At 58.9% G+C, this 22,190-nt stretch overlaps 3 protein-coding genes across 7 annotated transcripts; 1 reads left to right on the top strand and 2 right to left on the bottom strand.

Moving 5' to 3' along the window:
• Positions 1-672: 672 nt before the first annotated feature.
• Positions 673-3,683, top strand: NDUFA4L2 (NDUFA4, mitochondrial complex associated like 2). Its single transcript, XM_027542331.1, has 4 exons — positions 673-1,471; positions 1,841-1,929; positions 2,750-2,810; positions 2,934-3,683. Exons 1-4 carry the CDS (start codon positions 1,415-1,417, stop codon positions 2,988-2,990), a joined length of 264 nt encoding a protein of 87 aa, XP_027398132.1. The 5' UTR covers positions 673-1,414; the 3' UTR covers positions 2,991-3,683.
• On the bottom strand, positions 3,651-11,767 carry SHMT2 (serine hydroxymethyltransferase 2). Of its 5 annotated transcripts, XM_027542323.1 has the most exons (13): positions 11,586-11,767; positions 10,879-10,976; positions 7,649-7,846; positions 6,909-6,988; positions 6,530-6,730; positions 6,161-6,242; positions 5,953-6,075; positions 5,676-5,815; positions 5,182-5,347; positions 4,884-4,983; positions 4,634-4,789; positions 4,444-4,551; positions 3,651-4,321 (listed from the first exon to the last, which is right to left on the bottom strand). In XM_027542323.1, the coding sequence occupies exons 3-13, from the start codon at positions 7,814-7,816 to the stop codon at positions 4,194-4,196; spliced, it is 1,452 nt and encodes a 483-aa protein (XP_027398124.1). In that variant the 5' UTR covers positions 7,817-7,846; positions 10,879-10,976; positions 11,586-11,767; the 3' UTR covers positions 3,651-4,193. The 5 variants fall into 5 exon arrangements, with proteins under 5 accessions (XP_027398124.1, XP_027398123.1, XP_027398122.1 ...); XM_027542322.1 differs by lacking the exons at positions 10,879-10,976; positions 11,586-11,767 and adding an exon at positions 8,806-8,982; XM_027542321.1 differs by lacking the exons at positions 10,879-10,976; positions 11,586-11,767 and adding an exon at positions 8,845-8,980.
• A 59-nt stretch (positions 11,768-11,826) lies between these two features.
• Positions 11,827-21,321, bottom strand: NXPH4 (neurexophilin 4). Its single transcript, XM_027542330.1, has 2 exons — positions 21,158-21,321; positions 11,827-13,350 (listed from the first exon to the last, which is right to left on the bottom strand). The coding sequence occupies exons 1-2, from the start codon at positions 21,212-21,214 to the stop codon at positions 12,481-12,483; spliced, it is 927 nt and encodes a 308-aa protein (XP_027398131.1). The 5' UTR covers positions 21,215-21,321; the 3' UTR covers positions 11,827-12,480.
• Between the last annotated feature and the right edge of the window lie 869 nt (positions 21,322-22,190).

Raw genomic sequence — 22,190 nt, 5'->3', positions numbered from 1 at the left:
GGCCCTGGAAGAGCAGGTACTCAGGGCCAGGCTCTGAGCTGCTCCAGGCTCCGACATCCCGTCAGTCCCCCGCCCCCGCCCCCCACACACGTAAGCACAGAGTCTCTGTCTCTTTGTTCTCGCCCTGTCTCTGACACTTTATCTCATTATCCGCCGGAGGGAGGCGGAGAGCTCGGGACCCCGCAGCCTAATTACAGCCGCGCTTGTCAGCGCAGGAGGTGGGGGAGGTATCAGGCGCGGGAGGGGAGAGCAGGAGGCCCTCAGGAAGGGACCCCTACCTCTCGGTACTCTAAGAGGCACAGCAGCGGGTGCACGGCTCGCCCCTGCCTGGGCACCACGAAGCTTTGGAGGGGAGAAGTGGGAGCTCTCTATAGGAATCAGCTGCCAGGACAGCAGTAGGGGAAGGAGGGGTTAGGTTAGCGTGGAATGGGGAGAAGTGGTTAAGGCTCAGCTCTTGCAGGGCTCCCTAGGACCCCAGTTCCCCAAAGACAGGGGCAGAGATAGTATAGCATCCCACCTGATAGTACAGCATGCACCCGAGTTGATCATCCAGTGGGATGCAATCACTCTAGCTTCTGTCTCTATGTGTTCTCTTTTCTCTTTCAACATCTTTTCTATCTTTCTTCCACGATTTCCTTCACTCCATTCTCTTTCTCTCCATCACAGTCAGAGGCAGAAGTTGTCTCCTTGGATGGATACCCGAGGTAGGTAGGGGAAGGAAGACTCTTAATCCCCAGATTTAACCAACTGTTTTACTCTATCCTGAGCCAGGCTTGAGATAATGCCCGGCTCCCCTGGCCTCCACACTCTTCCAGGCTAACCATGACACAAGTTGGAGAAGCCACCCAGGTCTAGAGCGGCTTGGATCTGTCTGCGCCCCCACCACCACTCCCCACTGTTCTTGGAGGGAGGTGGCCCTGCTAGCTCCTGGGTGGCTCTAGGGGTGTCAGGGAAACATTACAGAGGCCCTCACTTGTCCCTGATCCCCATCCCCCCACCCCCTCCGCCCCACTTGTGAACACCCTGCAGCTGCACTTTACTGGAGGTCTGTCTGCCTGTCCCCTGTTGAGCCCCTTCCTCCCACTTCAGGATTCCCCTCAGTTGGGCTCTCAGTTAGAGTCTGGGAGGCCTCTCCCTTGGACCAGCCCAAAGCATGATAATGTCTCCTGGGCCAAGATCCGATCCCTTGGAGTGGAGAGTGGATGAGCAGAAATCCTCCTGCTCCCCAACAATTCTCTTCCTGGCCGATCCTGGAACTGCAATAAGGAGAGAGATGGGGGTTGGGGTGAATCTGATGAAGTTGCCGGGGCTGGGCCAGGCTGGGCTGGGCTGACCCCTCCCCAGAGAGGGGCGGGACCCCAGGAGGAGCAAGGGCTCAGGGCTGCTGGAGAGGAGCAGACACTGGAGAGGCGCTATGGCGGGAACCAGCCTCGGAGCCCGCTTCTATCGGCAGATCAAGAGACATCCCGGGGTAAGTTTGGTCCCAGGAGCCATGATTCTACCTTCTAACTCTCTAGCTGCCCTGGCAGCCCCGAAATCTACCCGTACCCTGCCTATTGCTAAGTTTCCCCAAAGCTCCTAGTATTTTTCTGCAGTGCCCTCAATCCAATCCCTGCAATATGTCCCCGGGTCCCTTGAAGTCACCTCAAACAGGTTAGCTACAGGTTGAGGGAGACTATGGCAGGAAATGTGGTGGGAGGCTGTAGGTCCTCTCTTCCCAAAGGGAGAGAGCGCCAGACCTGGGATGGGGTGGCGTGGGGGTTGGCCGAGCAGAAAAGCTTGTAAAAGGAGATTGGGAGGGGGCTGTTCCTGAAAAAAAGTTCTTTCTGTCTTCCCGCAGCTCATCCCGATGATCGGCTTCATTGGCCTGGGCATGGGCAGCGCTGCGCTCTACTTGCTGCGACTCGCCTTGCGCAGCCCCGACGTCTGGTAAAGGCCGGGCTTGGGACGCAGGAAGGGGTCCTGGGTGGGGCAAGATGGGACAGGAATGCACAGGACTCTCAGGAATGATGTGAATGATGGTCCTCGAGGGGACTCCTAGGCAGGCTACATCTCGGGACTGGAGCCTACTCCTGACCTGGGAGGCCCCCCGCCTCCCCTCGGGCCCACCCTCAGTAGCTAGAGATTCTGCCGGCTTTGGGCTGCGGAACTAGCACCGCTCCCGGCCGCGTTACCATGACGACGCCGCTCTGCCGGGCGCCGGCGGCCTTTGGGTACCTCTATCTCGCTGCCCAAGCGCTGGGGGTGTGGCCGGGTGAGCTGCTGGGGTCGCCTTTGCAACCAGGGGAGCGCGGAGACTCCAAGCCGCGCCAGAGGCGGCAGGAATGGAGGGTCTGCCATTAGGCAGGAGCACCCATGGCGTTGTCTGAATTCAAGTCACATCACTGCAACCCCAGTACCTAGGGATTTCGGGATTTCTGCCTGATTCCCACCGCCCAGCTCTGCGGGGCTAGCCTAGGGTGGCACCGAACCGGCGGGAGTCCTTGGGCCAGGTTGTCAAGTCTATCACCTGGCCCCACGCTGACAATGGTGACAGCCTTCTTGCTTCACTTGTCAGCACCTGCTAATGTGCCCCCTCCCCTCTCAGTCTCTGGGAAATGCACACACCCCCATCTCCCGGGAGGATGGAGGGTGCTGGGGTGGGGGGACAGACCTTATGGGTCCCCTTAGGCTCCAGAGTCCTAGCTCCCAGAGAGGAAACCCTAACCAGCACCACCCCCCACCCCCACCCCCACCTCCGTCTCCACAGCTGGGACCGAAAGAACAACCCGGAGCCCTGGAACCGCCTCAGCCCCAATGACCAATACAAGGTACCTCCCAGTGGCCTTCGGGTTGCACCGCCATTCGCTCATCTCTTGATCCCAGCTGGGCACCTCCCACCCCAGCAAAGGGACGAGTGGGGCACTCAGTGCAATCCCCCTTTCTCTCCATAGTTCCTTGCAGTTTCCACTGACTACAAGAAACTGAAGAAAGACAGGCCAGACTTCTAAGCCTGGCTGCAGTGCCAGTCGACGTGAACCACCAGCAGCCAGCCTACTCATTTCTTCCACTCTCCACCCTCAACCCCAAGGCGCCACACTGGCCACCCTGTCCAGTTTCTGCTTACACAGCCGGGTTCCCACGAGGAGGGGAGGCAGCCCCACCCCCCTTCCCTTGCTCCCAGCAGCGGAAGCGCCTCTGACCCTCAGCTTCAGTCCCACGAGGGGGAGGAGCAGTTAAAGGGCAGGCAGTAGCCTAACCCAAAGGCTCATGCCAGCCCCTCTGCCCCGTTACCCTGGCTTCGGAGGGCGGGGTGCATGCTACATGTTGAGCGTGGCCTACGTGAGAGACAAGACCAAGCAGGGGCCTGAGTGCCAAATGACGTGGCGGGCCCCACGTTAGCCCAGGCTACAGGCTTCCTGGCGCCAGCCTGGGGGCGGTGCTACTCTGGCTCCCTGGGCTCGACCAGGCTCGTTGCTGACAGTACAGCCAGCTTGAGGCACCCACACTCAGGAAGGTGTGGCTTGTTCCTCCAGTGCCTGCGCTGCTTCCCTGCTTCCGCTTCCCTCCCGCTTCCGGTACCACTGGGCACCCCCTCCCGCCTCACACCTGGGCCTCCCCAACCCCTCCCCTACTTCCCTCGGTCCCCAGGGATCAAACAGAAGCAGCCGTGGGCAAAATACAATTTCATTTAACAAATTGAATTTGTTGCGCCTGCTAATCACGTCTGGTGTCGCCTCTGATCAGAGGGAGAGGAGGAGGCAGCCTTGGGGGTCCTTGTGGTGGTGGTGGGAAGGAAATGAAGAATATGCTGAGGGAGAGGAATCACCACTTGGCCCAGGGGGCCCCCGGGGGGCCCCTGCCCCAGTAACAGAAGCTCAGGGCAGGTTAGTATTTTATTAGATAGAAACAGAAAGAAGGGTGCCTACCCACCCCTTCCTCTGGCTCAGGAGAGGAACTCCCGCCTCCCCAAGAAAGGGCAGGGGTCTATAATACTGAGATAATGGGAGAGGTTAGGGAAGAAAGCTCCAAGCCTCCTCCTTCTTAGTCTTATCCTGAGAAGTGGAACTACACATGGCTCTTGCCCTAAGTGGGGGGCCCTTCCCTCCGCCAGCAGAAAGCTGAAAGAGGAGCAGTTACCACCCCTCCCCAGCTTGTCCAGGAAGGCCAAGAGGGAGACATGTCAGTCGGCGGGCTTCGTTTCTTAGGTGCCTTCAGTGATCATCAAAACCAGGCATGGGGAAGGCCCTGGCGAACTGCTCCACCCGTTGCCTAAGGTCGGCCAGCTGATGACTTGTTTCTGGGTCTTTGAGCAGGAAAGATTTGAAATCCTGGAGTTTGGCTAGACACGGGTGACGAAAAAAAGTGGTCAGAGCTTAGGAGAAGGCAGTGAGATCAGCTGGAGGAGGGGGGAGATAGTCAGTATGAACTGGCTGGGGGGCGGGGGAGGTCTTGTCCACTCACTGGTCTTGCTCTTCACTTCCAAGCCAATGTTGACACCTTCATCTATAAAGCCTACAACTTTCCGGAAGTCATCTTCAAGGAACCCTCGAGAAGTCAGGGCTGGGGCCCCTGTGAGAGGGGCAGAAGAGGATTAGTACAGCCCCAGTCCACCTGGCAGTCAGCCCCGCCCCTACCAGAAAGCAGGTCTCACCCAGCCTCAGGCCCCCAGGGGTGATGGCACTTCGATCTCCAGGACAGGTGTTCTTGTTGGCCGTGATGGATACAAGTTCCAACACCCGTTCTGCTCGAGCTCCGTCCAGGCCCTTTGGCCGAAGGTCTACCAGCACTAGGTGGTTGTCAGTGCCACCTGAGGCGGGGAGAGTGAGCAGGGAGTGGTGGTAAGTCCTGGGCCTCTGAGGCTACGGGGGCTTGCACCTCCCCCACCCCACCTCCCAGCTCACCAGACACCAGGGAGTAGCCTCGCTCCAGCAGGGCATTAGCCATGGCCTGAGCGTTCTTTAGAATCTGCAGGGAGTACTCCCGGAACATGGGGGTGCAGGCCTGGAAAAGAGGCAGCAGCACTGTTGCCTTAAGCCCGGCTCCTCCTGCCCCACCACCCCCAGCATACTTGGGACCCCATCCCCACGCCCTCCCAGCCTGACACCTCCCTTCCATCAGCTCCAATTTCAGCTAGCAAGGTGCAGGGTCTGAGCCTCCAAGCCCTGCCCCCTCCCATCCCACAAGAGTAGGCTCCCCAACCTGCTTTAGGGCCACAGCCACTGCAGCAATGGCATGGTTGTGGGGGCCCCCCTGCAGGGATGGGAACACAGCAAAGTTGATTCGGTCCTCAAATGTGTAAGGGATCTCTCGGCCAGTTTTGGGGTCCACAGCCTGCACCCCCTTCCGGTAGAAGATGAGTCCTGACCTGTGTGGGAGGTAGGCGGTCAGAATCTAAGCTGACAAGACAGAGCATAGGGGTGGGGAGAGCAGAGGAGACTGGCTGGCCTGGCCCCCACCGGCTCTCAGAGTCCAGCCAAGTAGTGTTCAGTGTGGTGGACTCCAGGGCTTGAGGAGAGCAGACCTCACCTCCACCCCCAAACTCCCTGCCGGGGAACTGCCACCAGGGGCAAGAAAAGGAGAAGTATCCTAGACAGGGCTTCTGGTGGGAACAAACTCACATCCAACCCCAACCATGCCCTGGGGTGGGGCATGAAGACAGGGAGAGGCAAGGAAAGCCCTCAGGGAAGCCTGACCTGGCCCCTCGAAGGGTCTTGTGAGTGGTCGTGGTGACAATATCCGCGTGCTTGAAGGGTGAGGGGATCACCTTGGCAGCCACCAGGCCACTGATGTGGGCCATGTCTGCCAAGAGGTGTGCCTTGACCTCGTCACACACCTAGGTGGGTACAGAGGAGGACAGAGATAGGCCTCAGCCTGGGGAGGGCCCAGATAGGCCTGCCCAAGGCTTGCCCCTCCTCCCAAGTCTCCTCACGACCCCTTGGGGAGGGGCAGAGATTACAGCCCACCACTAACTTCTCTCATGCGGGCGTAGTCAATGAGACGAGCATAGGCACTGGTACCAGCTATGATGAGTCGTGGTTTGAAGAGCCGAGCAGTGAGTGCCAGCTGGTCATAGTCAATGAGGCCGGTTTGGGGCTAGACAGACAGACAAAAAGCTAAAGTTCTAAGAGAAAGCAGAGCAGCTCCTCAGAGCTCCCTCCTCACACCCCAGAGCACTCACGTTCAGCTTATAAGGCATAGACTCGAAGAAGATAGATGTAGCTGAGATCCGCTTGACATCAGACATGTAGCCGTGGGTGAGACTGGGAGGAGAGGAGAGGAAGGAGGCAGGTTCAGAGTACAGGAACTCTCCAACTCAGCCACTGGCTTCCTGCCCCGCTCCAAAGGCCGGGGTCTCTGGAACACTGCTCCTAGCAAGTTGTACCCCTGTGGCTCTGAGCAACACTTATGGGGTCTTATCTTCCTCAACCACTCCTGGACTGGGAGAGCCCTGTTCCATCTGCATGGAACACAGTAGCTGTTCAATAAATTACTCTTCTCTCATGCCCATACTGCCTACAAGCCCACCCGCCACCCCACCCACACTCACTGGCCCCCATCGGGCAAGTCCAGCCCCATGATTCGGTCGTGAGGCTGCAGAAGGGCTGTGTAGGCAGCCAGATTGGCTGGGGATCCGGAGTAGGGTTGGACATTGACTCCCCACTGAGCAGGATCCAGGTCAAAGGCCTCCAAGGCCCGGCGCTGACACAGCAGCTCTATCTCATCCACTACCTCTGCTCCTCCGTAGTATCTGCAAAGGGAGGGGCGCAGATCAGGGCACAGAGAAAGGGTGCCCCCATCCCCTGGACCAGCAGCAAAGGACGGGGAAGACCATCCTCTAGACACACTGGCAGGGCGCAGGCGGGTCTCCCCCACCGGGAGCACGGTCCCTGAGGCTGTCCTCCAGCCTCATGGTGCCTAGCCCTCACCTCTTGCCAGGATAACCCTCCGAGTACTTGTTGTTCAGACAGGACCCCAGGGCCTCCAGCGCAGCTCGGCTGCAGAAGTTCTGAGGTGGGGGAGGGGCAGTGTCAGAAGGTACCGAGCCCCCTTCCCTGGACCCCATAGCCCCCTCTGGCCAGAGCCCCAGGCTGCAGGGAGGAGCCGGGTTCTATAGAAAGCTCTGTTCATTGAGGATTCCTTGCCAGGTCAGGGACAGGGCCAGAGCATCCTCCTCAGAAACCCAGCTGCTAGGACTTCCCTGGTGGTCCAGGGGCTAGGACTCTGGGCTCTCAATGCAGGGGCCAAGGTTCAATCCCTGGTTGAGGAACTGGATCTCAGTGCCACAGGGAAGATCCTGCATGCTGCAACTAAGACCAGGCACAGCCAAATACATAAATATTAAAAAAAGAAACCCATCTGCTGTGATAGGTGTCTCCAGCAAGGCCTCCTGTCCACGTGAGCCTGTGCTTCCAGGCTTGTTTCCTCCTCGGATGGAAGAGGGACCAGACTGAACTACAGAAGCTCCAAGAGACTCTGGGGGGCTTCCTAATGCCCCTGCCCATAACCCAGACTGGCCCTGCCTTTGCTTCAGAGATCAGCAGAAGATTCGGAGATGAGGCCCAGCAGGAAGGCCCTGAGTTTGAAAGGGAGATCTGGAGAAATAGCAGGAAGATGATCTGTTACTTCCAGCTGTGGCCTAAGCCCTGGCCCCTCTCCCCAGGCCCACCTCTGAAGCAATGAGCTCCAGGCCGCGACACTGCCTGTCCTTCTCTCTCCGCAGCAGCTCCCACATCTCAGGGTCACTGTCTGATAGACTCTCCTGGCCTGACCAGCCCTTGCTTGCTTCTCCAGTCTGAGTCTGGGCCGCCTCACTGTGCTGGCACCGTACGGCCATCCCAACCAGCTGACCACATCTCCGCAGAGGCTAGGGAAAGAAAAGCTCGGGTCAAAGAAAAAGTGTCCAGGCGAGAAAGAGTTAACAGTGCTTAGTTATGCTTATCAGATCCTCAGGCGCCATACCCAGCAGTCAGTTGTACAGTCAGTCCATTCAGTTCTCCTTTACCCCACTTCCACCTTCAAAAACCAGGTCTAAAGCCAAGGTTGAGATAAACATCCAGCGGGTGGTTCTGATTTGATCCTTTCAGCTAACCTCGGAATCTCCCTCCACCTCTGCCCTTAAAACACTCTGCGAAGCCTCAGGGCAGTTTCTCCTCTAGAAGCCTGTGTCTCTGGAACGCCGCCGGGCAGTCCCACAGAAACACATGTTTTCCTGCAGAGCCTTAACAAAGTGATACTCTAGTCGGGGGTGGGGGGTGAGGGTGGGGGGCCGTGGTGGCGACCAAGCTGGCAAAGATTAGGGCAAAAAGCTGTAGAGGTGGTTACCAGAGCAATGGAGGTGGGAACACAGACCTTTAGCAGCCTCTGGGGAAGCGGGCCAAAAACCTGCATCTTGTCCTTTGTGCTCCCCACTCTTTCCACCTCCTTCCAGCCCAGAGCCGCTGGACCCCTGATGCAAGCATGGGTGACCAGTTGCATCATTTGCATGGCTCAGATCTGGCAAGAAAGACTCAGCTCGAGGGTCCAGGCCAAGAACCGTGCTGCCTCGCCAGCACAGGGTCCACGGGGCATTCAGTATGGTTCTCTTCCCTAACGCCACGTCAAACGGGCAGTCACAAGGCCCTGGGGCATCTGGTTCCCGGAATGAGAAGGGGCCCTAATCACCCTGCGTGCAGCGGGGGTCTCAGGGATCCCCTAGTTGCACATCCGCACTCCCCTCCGCTCTCCCTTCCCCGAGGACCCTGACCACGTGCGTTTAAAAGCCCAGAGAAGCCCAAGTTTGTGAATCGTTAGAATAGGACTAACTGGGATAGGTTGAGAACTTACTTTCTATGGGTCACCTACTCTCTGGAGCCCCATCCTTACCCGAGTCGCCCAAATAAAAGAGAAGGACAACATCGCAACAAGAGATTCAAAGTCCACGAGATCCGGGTACCAACTCCGGCGCGGGAAAGCAAGGGGTAGAAAGGCGACCGATCGGAGGGCGCAGGCGCGATAGAGCTACCGGGAGGCCACGGAATTAGGGCGGGACCTACGCATGCGTAAGGTGGGCCCTTTAGGGTCTGTTGGGAATTGTAGTTTTTTCTCTCTTCAGTTTCGTTTTCCAACTGGAGAAGCTCTTGCCTGAAAGATGAGAGATCCACTGCCGCCCTGTCTCCTCATTGTCCTGAAGCTCTTCAGCGTTTGTTTTGTTTTGTTTTTTTTCGTCTGTTCAGACAATAGCAATTTATTGGGTATCTACTGAGTGAATGTGTTGTGCTTAGTTGCTCAGTAGTATCGGACTCTGTGACCCGTTGAACTGCAGCCCACCAGGCTCCTCTGTTCATGGGGATTCTCCAGGCAAGCATACTGGAATGGGTTGCCATGCCCTCCTCCAGGGGATCTTCTCAACCCCGGGATCGAACCCAGGTCTCCCACATTGCAGGTGGATTCTTTACCGTCTGAGCCACCAGGGAATCCCAAGAACAGGGTAGCCTATCCCTTCTCCAGGGGATCTTCCCGACCCAGGATTCGAACTGGGGTCTCCTGCATTGCAGGCAGATTGTTTACCAGCTGAGCTACCAGGGAAACCAGTATTATTAGGCTCACTGGGAAATACAAAGACTCCTGTACAAGCTGTAAAACATCCTGGATTGGAAGGGTGAGAGACCAGAGTTCAAGTTCCCACTCTAACGAATTAGCTGATTTGAGCCTCAGTTTCCCCACTTGCAAATCAATAATAAAATAACATGTGGTGGGATTTAATGAGACTGTATGTAAACATGCTGTTGATGGATCACCCCCTCACCTCATCCTCACAAACCTGCCTCCTCTATGGCCATCTCCTCCTTCTCTGGGACATGTGGGAGCTGACTGAGGTGCCCCCTCCTCACTGCACCTGTTGAATTTTGTTACCAATTCAGTCTGGATGCTCCAGCAATCAGTGAGCTCTCTTTGTACCCTGGGGCTATAGATTCTTGGAGCTGGAAGGGATTTCCTTATAGCCTGACTTCATCTGGACTTGTCCTTTAGGGGAGGGACTCACTGATCCCTCGAGGAGTAGGTTCTCAAACCTGGGTATCAGAATTGGCTGTGTGATATAAATATATGAGTGTTGAGAGTTTCCTCAGAGGTTCTAAATCTTAAAGAGTGGATCTTAAAGAGTGGGCATTTGCCCACTCACACTGACATACAACAAAACCTCTCCTTAGTGATTCTATAAGCAGTGATTTTGAGAACCACTGCCTTACATAGCAATATTACACATTCATTCAATCATTCATTCATTCAGCAAACACATTAACTCCTTCACCATGCTAGGCATGCCTTAGCCCTAGAGATATCAGAATAGATCACTGACTACCAGGACATCAAGAGGTGAACAAGTGCAATTACCAGCAGGGGCATCTCATTCTGCTCCCAGGTGTCCAGACATCCTAAGAACAAGGAAAGGAGAAGGAGAGGATGGTGGTGGAGGCAATTTGTGAGTCAGAGGGGGAAGACAATCCATCACAAAGCATGTTCCCTTGCAAAGTCTCTTTCAGTGTCCAGAACTATTTTATTATTGCATCACAAGTGAGGAAACTGAGGCCCAGATGAGCTAATTTGCTAATTCCAATTATTCCCACTTGGTTCTCATTTCAGACCTTAGAAGTCCCCCCTTAGCTCTAATCTCCTTCCCTCCCAACTCTAGCCTCAGGTGCTTTCAGCTTTTTCCAATAATAGGCTTGGTGTTGGGAGTCAGCCCTGTTCCTGTCCCTCTTACAATCTCTGACCCAGAACCACTTCCAACCTCCCTCTTCCTTTCAGTTCGTTCATCCATCCATCCACCCACCCACCATCCATCCATCACGCATTTATTTTCCCCTTACTGACTTTCCACTCCTCGAGTGAGAGTCAAGGTGTCTGGGTGAGACTCACCTCTGACTCAGTTTCCCGGTACAGCCAGCGGGCAATCCTCCGGAGAACACTGCTGCCTCCCAGTTTTACCTTGACCCAGGACTCAAAGCAAAGGAAGGCTACAGAGGAGAAGGTGTCGTTCTGTGCCTCAGCTTGTCTGTACCTCCTCCCTAGCCTCGTCGTCAGGGGTCCCCCGAGGGGAAGGGGGCTGCTGAGCTTGAGAACTGCTAATGAAGCCGCAGCCAATTAACGCCCGGGCCAGGGTTGGGGGCGGATAAAATTAGCAGCTGCGTCTGCAGGGGTGGGAGGGTGGACAGCTGGCTGAAGGGGCCCTTGTTTGCGTTTGCAGACGGCTAGTGGGAGCGGCGCTGCCCAGTTCTCCAAACTCGCAGTCGTCCCTTCCCCCACCCTCTCGTCTCAGGCCTCTCTCCCTCCCTCCTCCAACCGTCTGCAAACTCAGCGCCCACGAAATTAGGAAGGAAAAGGAAGATCGATGACTCCAGATGCCGCAAACTCTGTTTCCCCTCCCCCTCCACCTGCCGCCTCCCGCCAGCCGCGGAGCTTAGCAGGTTGTCAGCGCTCCGCCTACGCGGTCCCTCCATCTCCATCCCATTCAGGGCCTTATACCTCCTCCCCCAGAGAGCCCGCTGGTGGTCCCCTCTCAGGTCTAATCCCCGTCCCATTTTCGGCAGCTTCATTCCGCCCACCTCTGGGAGGAAAATTCCCACCTCCTGCAGGGCTCAACCCCAGGGGTCGTCCTCCTCGTCTGAATCTGGTCTCGTCTGGGATGTCCTCCAAGGTGACAGCTCCGTCAATATTTGCCTCAGTTTCCCCATGAGCCGCCGAGGGAGGAGGCCCTGGCCCGGTCTCTGCCAGACAGAAACGCACACCACCACCCCCTTGCCTAAAGGTCTCACACAGACGCGTATTGGATTTCACTTTATTTTGTTCCCTTTCCCGTCTGTTTTGGCGTAGGAAAAAAAAAAAATCACCGAGAGGAAGCAGCCAGAAGGTGGAGCAAGGCTGGCAGGGACTGGAGGGAGGCGGGCAGAGTGCAGACGAGTGGATCGCCTAAGCACGGGAGTTTTGCTTCCCCTACCCTAATTATTGGGGTTCGGGGGAAATGGGGACAGGCATACGACAGGCAGAGGGATTGGGAATAGGCCAAGGTGTATAGGCCTTTATGGTCTTTACGTGGGTATAGGGTGGAAGACAAGCGCCTGGGAGTAAGAAAGGGGTGGGATGAGGGTGCCAGGCAAGGCGTTATTAAAGCTGCGGGCAAAGGGAGTATCCATCCCAGCGCCAGGGGCAGGAGTGAAGAGGACTCAATGGGGACGCAGGGGACGCGGGGACCGCCTCCAAGCCCCGCCGATTCTAGGGCTGCCTTCTGGGCCCTCCACTTGAGGCTGTAGCCCTTGGGGGGCTACCCCTAGCCTCGTGGGCACTCCCCATAAAGAAAAGGGGATCCACACCGGCTGAGTCTCGGAAGGGCTGCTCCTCTCCACCCCCAGAGTGGAAGGGGGGGACGCGGCCACAGGAGCTGCTGGGTAGGGGCAGGGGTTCCACTTAAGGGAGTCCGGGATTTCGCGGGAAGCTCAGGGGCCGGGGCGAGGGCGGGGTGGGCTATCCAAAGTAGGGGTGCTCGCTCTGGAAGTTATAGTCTGGGCACACCTTCTGCACCAGTTTGTAGTCAAAGCTGAGGAAGGAGACGAAAATGCAGATGACTTTGAAGGGCTTGGCACACAGCCAGGCGGCCTGGCTCTGCGTGTGCTCGGTGAAGCACACCTGCGACGGGTCGTACAGGCACGGGCGGTGCTTGCGCGCGCGGTTCGTCTTCTCGTACTCCACGTGGCAATTGAAAGCGCGTGACTCTTTGGCCCCAGGCACTCCCAGCGCGCCCCCGAGCGGACCCGCCAGCGCACCGCCGAGCGTGCCCCCGAGCCCCGGCCCCGCCGCCGCTATCCCCAGCGGGGCCCCCAGCCCAGGGAGCACCCCCTCCAGGGCCAGCGTAGACTGCAGCGGGTGGGGGGCGGGCCCCGGCAGCCAGACGCCCCCAAACTCTACACGCTTGGAGGGCGGCACGATACTGACGCTGAGGTTGCCCAGGCTGGACGAGTTGTGGCGGAAGTAGACGCTGAAGGTACCGTTCACATGGTCCACGATCTTCCCCGTCACCAGCAGCGAGAACTTGAGAGTGTGCACCCGGAAGTAAAAGTCCCCCCAGCCAAAGATCTTTTTGGCGCGGGCCGCTTTGATGGACGGCTTTCTCTTCGTGCGCTGCGCTGGCGCTCCCGCCGCCCCAGCCCGGGCCAGTGTCCCTGTGTGATTAGCCGGCCAGGCCCAGCTCCAGGCACGCGCGGTGCCCAGGCCGTCGGAGGACTTTGGCGCTGCCGCTGCCGGGAGATGATGGCCAGGGGCGCCACCTCCGGCCGTGGCGGGGCGCAGCTCCAGGTACTGCGGCCTCCTGGACTCCGGTATCTGGGCACTGACGGCCTGGGGACCAAGAAGGAGGAAAAGAGAAACGCTGGAGTTGTCTGGGGCCACCCGCCAGGGCCACGCCGGTCCCTGTCCGCAGCCGCTGGGAGAACAAATGGAATTAGGCTGCCACAGCAGTGGTTCAAGGAGTGCCCGTTGGAATGGGCCTGCGGCTCTTTCAAGGTGTGTGGTCTCTGCCTCAGTTTCTACATCTGTGAAATGACACTAGAATCCTAGTCTTCTCACAGAACTCTGACGAGGGCTGAGGAAACTAAAAGAGCCAAAGCAGTGTGGGTTTGAAAGGGACTGGAGCTATGAACTGGCTTGATTGGGAGTAATGCGCCATGGAGAAGCTGGACTCAGGCAAGGGAGGCCATGACCACTGTCAGTGCCCAGCATCAGGAAAGAGTGAGACCTCCCAGCACACCTTTGCCAAGACTGGAGCCCCCACCCAGGCCTCAGCCTCTACTTCCTTGAGGGGTGGAGCATGGGAGACCAACGGAGCTGAGGAGAACAGTGGAGAGTCTGCATGCAGCTGAGGCTTGGGGACTACTAGTGGGCACCTCTCTCTACCTCCAGCACTCCTGCTCTTGGGGAGGCCGCCTGGTGGTCCTCCCCTGGGTTAGGAGGGGTACCGAGGAGGACTGCCCTGCTTGCCCCGACCCGTCTCTGTGTCTCAGGTGGCAGCCGATCTGGGAGACAGCGGGGCGAGTACAAGATGGATCGAGAGGCGGAGCGGCAGGGCCAGGCCCGGGCCATCAATTATCCGGGGCGGGGTGGGGGGGTGGCCCCGAGTGAAGGAGACGTGAGAGAGTGGACAGGAAGAAATATGGAGATGCTGCTCCAGCGAGGGGAGTGGAAAGGAGAGGAGCTGTGCGTGTCAGAGTGTGTCAGTCAGACCGTGCTAGCTGTGGCCATTCAGTGTGGCCCTTACTGCCTGTGGGTTTGTTTGGGGGGGGCGGAGTACCGTGCGTGAGTCTGGGGTGATTGTATTTCTGTTATATTGTATGTATCTGTCTATCTGCCTGGAGTGATGACTGTGTGTGTGTGTGTGTGTGTGTGTGTGTGTGTGCATGCGCATGCTCAAGTCTCAACCTCTGGTGATGGGTGTGTATGTGTCTGCCTGGCGTGGCTGTGTGTGTATGTCTGTGCGTGTCTGTATGCCCTGTGTAGCAGTCCGGAGAGGCTGTGTTGTGTGTGTCTGCCTGCTTGTGGTGGTGAATACCTGTTGTACTAGTCCCTGGTGGCTCTGTATAGGTGTCTGGGTTGTATATGTGCCTAGGTTGGTTGTGTCTGTGCGTGTGGATCTGAGTGAGGCTGTTTCAGGGTGTGGTAGTTGCCTCTCTGTGACTGGTGTAGTCGTATGCCTGGGTTGGCTGTGTATCTGAGGGTGGCTGTGTGTGATTCACTGGGGGTGTCACTTTCCCTCTGTGATCTCCTCTGTCCATGTGTCAAGCTCTTTCTCAAGGCTGGGTCAGTGTATTCACAATGATATAACAAGTGTGGTCTCATTGTGTTCCCCTGGGGGGTGGTGCATACATGTCAGTTGTATATGAATGTTCCTGGGGGGTGGGGGGATCCCCACACTGGCCTACAGGATGAGCTTTGAGTAGGTAAAGAGGCCAGGCAGCATGGGTGTCCCCCTCTGTTTGCATACACCATGTGTCCACAGGGGACAGGAACAGCAGAGTCAAGCTGCTAGGCTAGAATCTCCACCGCCTGGTCCCATTCCCGCAGCTCTGCGATCCTGGGTTATTAATGCCGCCGCCACCCGCTCGTCATACATATTTATCGCCCCCCTCATTCCTCCTCCCGTCCATCTCTCCTCCCAGCTCAGGTGTGGGGGGCGGGGGCGGTAAGAGAGACTGACTCAGACTGACAAGCTTGAGCTGGCAGCTAACACCCAGAGGGTGGGCCTGAGAGGGGATGGGGGGAAGGGGTCCTGGGCCGCAGAGGAGGGGACAAGCGCCTTCCAGCAGGAAGGACCAAGGCTCCAGGAGGTGAGCTTAGAGAGGGCAGGGTTTGAGCCCTGGAGAGGGCATTGGAGGTGGGAGTGTATCAAAGCTTCCAGGGGAAGTCCAAGAATGGTTGGGAGGAGTCATTTGAACTCTGACACCTAAACTCCTCACCCCCCTGGGCCCAACCACTAGCTCTTTCCAGGGGCATCCATGAGCCCCTACACCTGCTGTTATGACCCCAAATACCTCTGAGCTCCCCCCCAGCACCCCAAAAGCACTAGACATCTTGCACCCAGTCCAGGACCTGTCCACTGCTCCAGTGCAGCCACTCTTCCCAGGCAGGGGCTGGAGAGGGAAGGAGGTTTGGCTGGGTGGTGAGGGGCGCCAGTTGTCCCCCCACCCTGATCCCAGACAAATTGCTGTCTACGCTTCTCTGATCCTGGCAAATCCCTGGGCTTTGGGCACCTGCACCCCCCACCCGCCGCTGGAGACAGCCAAGATAAAAGGGAAGAGTTGGGGGGAGCGGCCGAAGCGACCTTCGGGGGAGAACTCAGTCAGGGAGGGGTGAGAGTCTGCGAGGAAACGAGCCGAGAAATGGGAACATGGAATAAAATAAAATAAAACCCTCCCTCTGGCTTCCTAGCTCTCACGCTCGCTCTCCCTCTCTCGCTCTCTCACTGTTTTTCCATCTCCCTCGCTCTCTCTTAGTCTCTTTTTGTCTCTGTCTCTAATTTTCTTCTGCGATTCTGCTTTTCTGTTTCTGTCTGTCTGTCTGACTGTGGTTCTCTCCCTCTACCCTTCAGGTGGTCTGTCTCTAGCTGTGGGTGGGGGTGGGAGGGAGGGGAAAACGAAGTGATAAGGGAGCCCCTGTTTGCCTAGAATCCACGGTGCTGTCCCTCCCCCTTGAGAGTGGGGGCAGGGTGTTGTCCGAGGAGGGGTCCTGGTCGTTTCGGAGCTGGTTTAATTAAGCTAATTGGGCGCAGTGACATTTGCGAAGGGGAGAGGCTAGCCCGGCTGTCGGCTTGAGGGGCGGAGGTGTGGTGGCAGGAGGGAGTCGGGGTGAGGGTGGGGGTGCGCTTCACCAGGCGCCTCTGGGCCCTAGCCGGGTGGGAGCTGAGCCAGGAGTGCTTTGCCCCCCAGGCAGCGAGCCCACGCACTGCAGGGGAGTTGAGGATGCCTTTTTCTGCTGAACAAACTCCACTTGGTGGGGGGGAGCGCTCTTTGGGTATGGGACTGCTGGGAATGGGGGGAGGATCAGGCTGTCGGCCCCCCATCCGCATTGCAGGGTGCACCTCCCCCAGGCCTCCAGACTGGTCGGTGGCTTTTCTCCTGCTGTGTGGGTCCGGCGGGCCGCTCAGGATTCTGACTGGGGGAGGGGACAGCACCCAGTAGTTGGGGAAGGAAGAGTGCTCCAGGCCTGGGTCGGGGAAGGAGACGGAAGTGCGTACTGAGGCCTTGCACCTAGAAAGAGGTGGGGGCACCCCGCAGCCAGGGTGGGTAAAATAGGCAGGGTCTGCCTGGGAACCAGAGATGGAGATGGGGGTGAAGACAGAGGTGGGGTGGACAGGACAGGCTGCGATGAGGACTGGGCCAGAGATGGAGGGGGACTGGGACTGAGGCCTGGGCAGGCACAGGTACATGGTGCAGAGATAAAGATGGAACAAGGGTAGGTATGGGAACAGGAAAGAAGAGGAGGTCAGAAATGGTGGACAGGTACTGGGCAGAGACTGGGGTGCAGATGGGATAGGGGCCAAGGCAGTGAAGATGGGGGACAGAACAAGGTGGGAACTAGAATGGGGATGGGGGAGACAGGGATGGTGGATGAGGGATGGGCGCTGGGAGGAATGAGAGTGGGACGGGGACTGGGAGATGGGGGGTGGGACCAGATGGGGGTGGGAACAGAAACGGGGGATGGGAAGTGGTTACTGGGCAGAAACAGGGTTGCTGAAGGATGCAGAGACCCAGGAGGTGGGGATGGGGAATATGAATGGGGGCTGGAATGGAAAATGGGAGACAAGGAAGGAGATAAGAGACAGGGATGGGGAGATGGGCTGAGGACAAGTATGGGAGTCAAGCCAGAGAAAAGGCAGAAGACCGGCAGTATCAGGCCACAGAGGGGTCTCGGCAGGTGAAGATACCTTCTTCCAGACCCTACTATAGCTATAGCGTGAGGGGGCGGGGATGGCTGCTGGGGCGGGCTCTGCCCTTGGGCCGGGCACCCCCTCCCCCTCAGCCCCGCCTGCCCGCCTGCTCCTGGCCTGCAGCGCAAGGCTCACCGTTATCTGAATTTTGATTTTATTTTATTTTATTTTATTTCCCTGCTTCCTAGAGCCGGCGCAGTCCCCCCGGGAACGACCGCCCCCCCCGCCCCCCGCCCCGCGCCTCACTTTATTATTGCAATAAATGTGCCTATAAAGGCGCGGGCTCCGGGGCGCGGTGGGGGGGGGGGTGGTGGGAGCCGCGGAGCTGGGATGTAATTTCCCGAAGCCGGAGCCGGAGGGGGAGTGGGCGGGGTGGAGGTGGAGGAGGGGTAGGCTAGGGAGAGGGGGAGACTCGCCAATTTCCAGCGCTCAAGGCAAGTGCTCCCCGCTCCCCATCCCTGGCCCGCAGCTCGTTGCCACCCCAAGCCCTGTGGACTCGCCACAGCGCCCAGCCAGCCGGGAGCCCTGGGACCCTTCCCCCACGACAGACCCTGCCCTTTCTCCGTGACCCTGTCCCCCGTCCCCGCCCACGAGGAGTTCTAGGGCTCGGTCCAAAGTTCCGCACCTCCTCCACAATGACTTCATCTCTGACCCCGATGATGCCCCCTCCACTCACCGGTCTCCCTCAACATTTATCCCGCCCCTCCCCAAGGACACTGTCTCTGAACCCAGTGACCCTTCTTTACCTTGTTTCTGTCCCCAAATTACCTCACCTCTTCCGCAGCCACCCAGTCCTGGACCCCCAGCTCCTCCCTCACCCCAAACCTAAGACAGTCTACCTTCTTCTTTCCTTTCGGTGCCCCTCCCATACTCGGGGGCTCTGACCCAAGGGAGCTATCAGCGCCCCCCCTGGCCTATGCTCCTGGCTCAGCTGCGGCCCCTGATCCCCGCGACAGCTCTGGGCCCTGGCCCAGGCTGCACGTGCCTAAGTGGCCCAGCCAGAGATTAGCTGGGGGGTTAGAGGGGATATGGAGTCAGGAGTGGGTGGCTAGATGCAGGGCTGGGGCCAGCCAGTGCTGAGAGACTCAATTCAGCCTAATCCTTTCCTGAGGCAGGCTAGAGCTGGAAGGTCCCATAGGGCCCCGCCCCTGCCCTCCCCCAGCTAATTAGTAATTAGTGATTAGTGATTAGTGACTACTGATCGCCTGCTGCTTTTCCCAGTAGGTGGCTGCTTTGGCAAGGGGTGGGGAAGACAGAGACAGAGAGGGCGATAAGTCCGAGACCGTATTGGAAAGATCCTGTAGGAGGCCTGGGCCAGAGCCCCAGGAGCAGTGGAAGCCAGGAGTCACAGGCCCCATAGGAGATCAGGAGCCTGAAGCAAGGAGGGAGGAGGGAGAGGGCGCCTGAAGGAGGAGCCTGTGAGCAAGATGGGAGAAGGCAAGGTGCTTAACATGGGACAATTAGGGTTTCCCTGCAAACTATCCCCCACCAGCCTCTCAGTGTCAGCCCAGTGCCAGCCCTAGCACTGAGACAGCCCTGAGTGCACGAACACACACACAAGCCACATTCGGATAGGATACATGAACACATCTTGAGGCTCACAATCCCATTATTGTTGTTTTTGAACCTAAGTCTTGTCAGACTCTTTGTGACCCCAAGGACTATAGCCTGCCAGGCTCCTCTGTCCATGCGATTTCCCAGGCAAGAGTACTAGAGTGGGTTGCCATTTCCTTCTCATCCCCACACTCAAATGCACTCAAAATGACAAGAACGCAGACACACGCAAGCCTCGGAGACTCACAGACAACACAGGCACCCCAACACACAGATATGCACCAGAGACACACCTTGATACTCCGAGGTGTGCATACACATGTGCACACACCATACAGCACACATGAGCACACACACAGAGGTAGTCAGACACACACTGTCCTACACACATCCCCCTTCATAGTTATACACATGCAAACACAGTCTGTATGTACATGCAAACACAGATTCTTACGTGCATACAAGCCGCACTAAATGGCAGACACCCTCTCCTCCATGGACTCCAGAGCAGCAGCTCTCACACACTCAGATCTCCATTGCTCACATCCTCATGCTCACTCTCCCTCAAGTCTTCACCAGATGTTTCATTCCCCTTCAGGGGGCAAAGGAAATTAAACCAGATCTGTCCACAGGGGAGTTTATTTGATGGGGAGATTGGAGAGGAGAGTGAGGAGGAACCAGAAAGGAGGGGCAGGGGAGGACCATCCAGCCCCACTACTTCTCCCCCAGGGGCCTTTACATCCCAGTGGGTTGTGGGGCAGAGACCCCCTCCCAGAGTGCTCTACGAGGGCAGAGCTAGGCAGCAGGTCCCCAAGAAGCTCCTGCCAGTGGAAGCAGTATTTGTGGAGGGGGCTCCTCCACCCACCTTCCAGCCCCTCAAGGTCACCAGGCTGGTTTGAATCAGGGAGCTCCGTCACCAGCTTCACTAAGGGCCCCCGCCCTGCTGGAGCTGCTGAAGGCGATCTGAATGAGCAGGTGGGAGGCTAAGTGTGTGTGTGTGGGGGTCTACACCCCTTCCAGACTCTGTAGGGTCTAAGGGCTGGGATGCAGGGAATAGGGCTTTGGGGAGCTACCTGTCTGCCCCCAGAGTGGGTAGATCACACTTAGAGTAGGAAACGGGAAAGTCAGAGGCAGCGGGGCTGGTGTAAGAAGATAGGTGTCCAGGGCCTAGGCCCCCATTGTGGGATGCACAGCGGGGCACAGATGGCTGTACTGTGAAGCAGGGACTCACGCTCACCCCTTCAGAGCCAACACCACACTCCACACCAGCATACACACACCCTGGACGCCAGCGCTGGACACGCAAGCCTGGCTGCCCGGGACACAGGCGCACACACGGGCGCACACGCTGACCCACACACTCCACACCAGCACACATGAGCACCCGGTCTATTCGAATTGAAGCCTCCAAGTCTGGAGGGACGCAGATCAAGTCTGGGCCCCTTTAGCCTGTCTTCGCCCTGGAGCTTCAGGGAAACAGGCCAGCCTCAGGGAGATGGAGAGAGGAGAGGACGGGAGGAGAGCCAGACAGCCCACACCCCCTACCCGCCGGGCGAGCGAGAGGGGTGTGTCTGTGAGGTTGTTCAGGGGAGACAGTATCTCCGCGGGAAATGCGATGGGAGATGGTAGCCAAGTTCGGCGGTATCTGTGTGGGTCCGTGTGTGCGCGCGTGTGTTCGGGCCGAGTCTGCTCAGAGCACAGTGCCCACCTGGCATTGTGACAAGAGCAGAGGAGAGAAATGAGAAGGCGGGGGTGGAGAGGTGGAAGGACAGACAGCGAGGAAGGCGAGTGAGGTTGGCGCGGAAAGACGGCAAGGCTGACACCCTGCTGGCTTGTCTGTCTGTCTCGCACTCCCGCTCCGTCTGGCACACTCGTGGGTCTGGCTTCGTCCCCTCCCCCGCCTCGCCTGGAGCGGGATCCGAGTTGGGCCTCCACCCGGGCACCCCCCCATCCCACCCCACCCCACCCGGGACCCTCAGCCAACTTGCGCTGGGAGAGCGCCTATCCTGAACCAGGAGTCTGTCTGTCCGCGTACCCCCCTTCTCCCACCCCGAGCCGGGCAAAGTTGGGACGCTCTGCGCTGTAGACGAGGCAGGCGCACGGAGCCCCTCGCACTCTGGAACCTTGGCGTCCGGGACCCCCGCGCTCGCGCTACCTCCCAGCTACCCTTACCTTCCTCAGGAGCCACGGGCCAAAGAGCAAGAGAAGCCATTCCAGGAGCAACCGCATCTTCCCGGGCGGCCGGGCGGGGCGGGTGCCGGGCCTGGGGACTAGGGGCCCCGGCGGGCGTGCCGCGGGGTGGCTGCCGGAGCGGCGGGAGCGGGCGGCGCGGCCCGCGGACTGAGCGGCGAGAGGCGCGGAGCGCGGCGCTGGGGGCGGGGCGCGGGCGGGGGAGAAAGTTGGGTCGGACTCGGGCGGGCGGGCGGGGGGGCGGGGCTCCGCGGCGCTCCAATCCCGGCCGCGCCCCGCGCGCCCCCTCCCGCCCGGCCGGGGGCACCGAAGGTGACTTTCACTCCGACACGCCCCAGACACGCCCCCGGCCCAGGTGCGGAGCCGAGCGGGCTGCGGGGCTCGGGGGCCGCGGACCCGAGAGGCTGGGTGGGTGCATCGCTGAGGAACAGGGCCGAGGGTGGGGCTCCCGGCTCCGGGACCTTGTTCCCGAGGCGGGGCACGGAGAGTGGGGAGCCTGGCGAGGCTCAACAGCCCAGCAAGACCGGGGTCCCTCGGAACTCCCGGCCTCTTCTGTGCTCCGGGCCCTGAAGGGTCCCCGGGCAGGAGCAGGGCAGGGGCCGAGGTGAGGGCGGGCGGGGCCCCGGGCGACTGCCGCCGCGCGGCGCTGACGGGGATGGATGGGCGCCCCGCGGCTCATTCGGCCCGGAGATGAGTATCATTGATCACGGACGGAAACCCCATCACGTCTGTCAATAGGGCTGACAAACGGCGCCCGCCGCCCCCACCCCCGCCTTCAAGGCCCCTCTGCGGTCTCAGGACCCCTCCGCTAGACGCGCCATTCACCTTTGCCCCTCGCCCCCTCTGCTGACCCCCCACGCGTCCCAGAGCGTCCCTGCGTGGGGGTTGGGCAGGAGCCGCACCAACGGCCCGGCTTCTTGGTGCGATCTCCATCCATCCCTTTCCGCCCAGGGTCCCTTCTTTCACCATCAGTCGCTCTAGATCCTTCTCCCCTTTCTCCTCTAGCCCTGTCCTT

The sequence above is a fragment of the Bos indicus x Bos taurus genome, chromosome 5, assembly GCF_003369695.1.
Source record: "Bos indicus x Bos taurus breed Angus x Brahman F1 hybrid chromosome 5, Bos_hybrid_MaternalHap_v2.0, whole genome shotgun sequence".
Lineage (NCBI taxonomy): Eukaryota > Metazoa > Chordata > Mammalia > Artiodactyla > Bovidae > Bos > Bos indicus x Bos taurus.
Note: the sequence above shows the minus strand (reverse complement) of the source record. Positions and strands in the feature narration are given on the sequence as shown.

What these genes read in the sequence shown, in the direction of transcription:
- NDUFA4L2 (XM_027542331.1), top strand. Translation starts at nt 1,415, where the DNA reads ATGGCGGGAACCAGCCTCGGAGCCCGCTTCTATCGGCAGATCAAGAGA. An exon ending in TTGCGCAGCCCCGACGTCTG is followed by an intron (nt 1,930 to 2,749) that starts GTAAAGGCCGGG and finishes CCGTCTCCACAG; the next exon opens with CTGGGACCGAAAGAACAACC. An exon ending in GCCCCAATGACCAATACAAG is followed by an intron (nt 2,811 to 2,933) that starts GTACCTCCCAGT and finishes TTCTCTCCATAG; the next exon opens with TTCCTTGCAGTTTCCACTGA.
- SHMT2 (XM_027542321.1), bottom strand. Translation starts at nt 8,877, where the DNA reads ATGTTGTCCTTCTCTTTTATTTGGGCGACTCGG. An exon ending in GACTTGCCCGATGGGGGCCA is followed by an intron (nt 6,243 to 6,529) that starts GTGAGTGTGGGT and finishes CTCTCCTCCCAG; the next exon opens with TCTCACCCACGGCTACATGT. An exon ending in ACTACGCCCGCATGAGAGAA is followed by an intron (nt 5,816 to 5,952) that starts GTTAGTGGTGGG and finishes GTACCCACCTAG; the next exon opens with GTGTGTGACGAGGTCAAGGC.
- NXPH4 (XM_027542330.1), bottom strand. Translation starts at nt 21,214, where the DNA reads ATGCGGTTGCTCCTGGAATGGCTTCTCTTGCTCTTTGGCCCGTGGCTC. An exon ending in GCCCGTGGCTCCTGAGGAAG is followed by an intron (nt 13,351 to 21,157) that starts GTAAGGGTAGCT and finishes CTTGGTCCCCAG; the next exon opens with GCCGTCAGTGCCCAGATACC.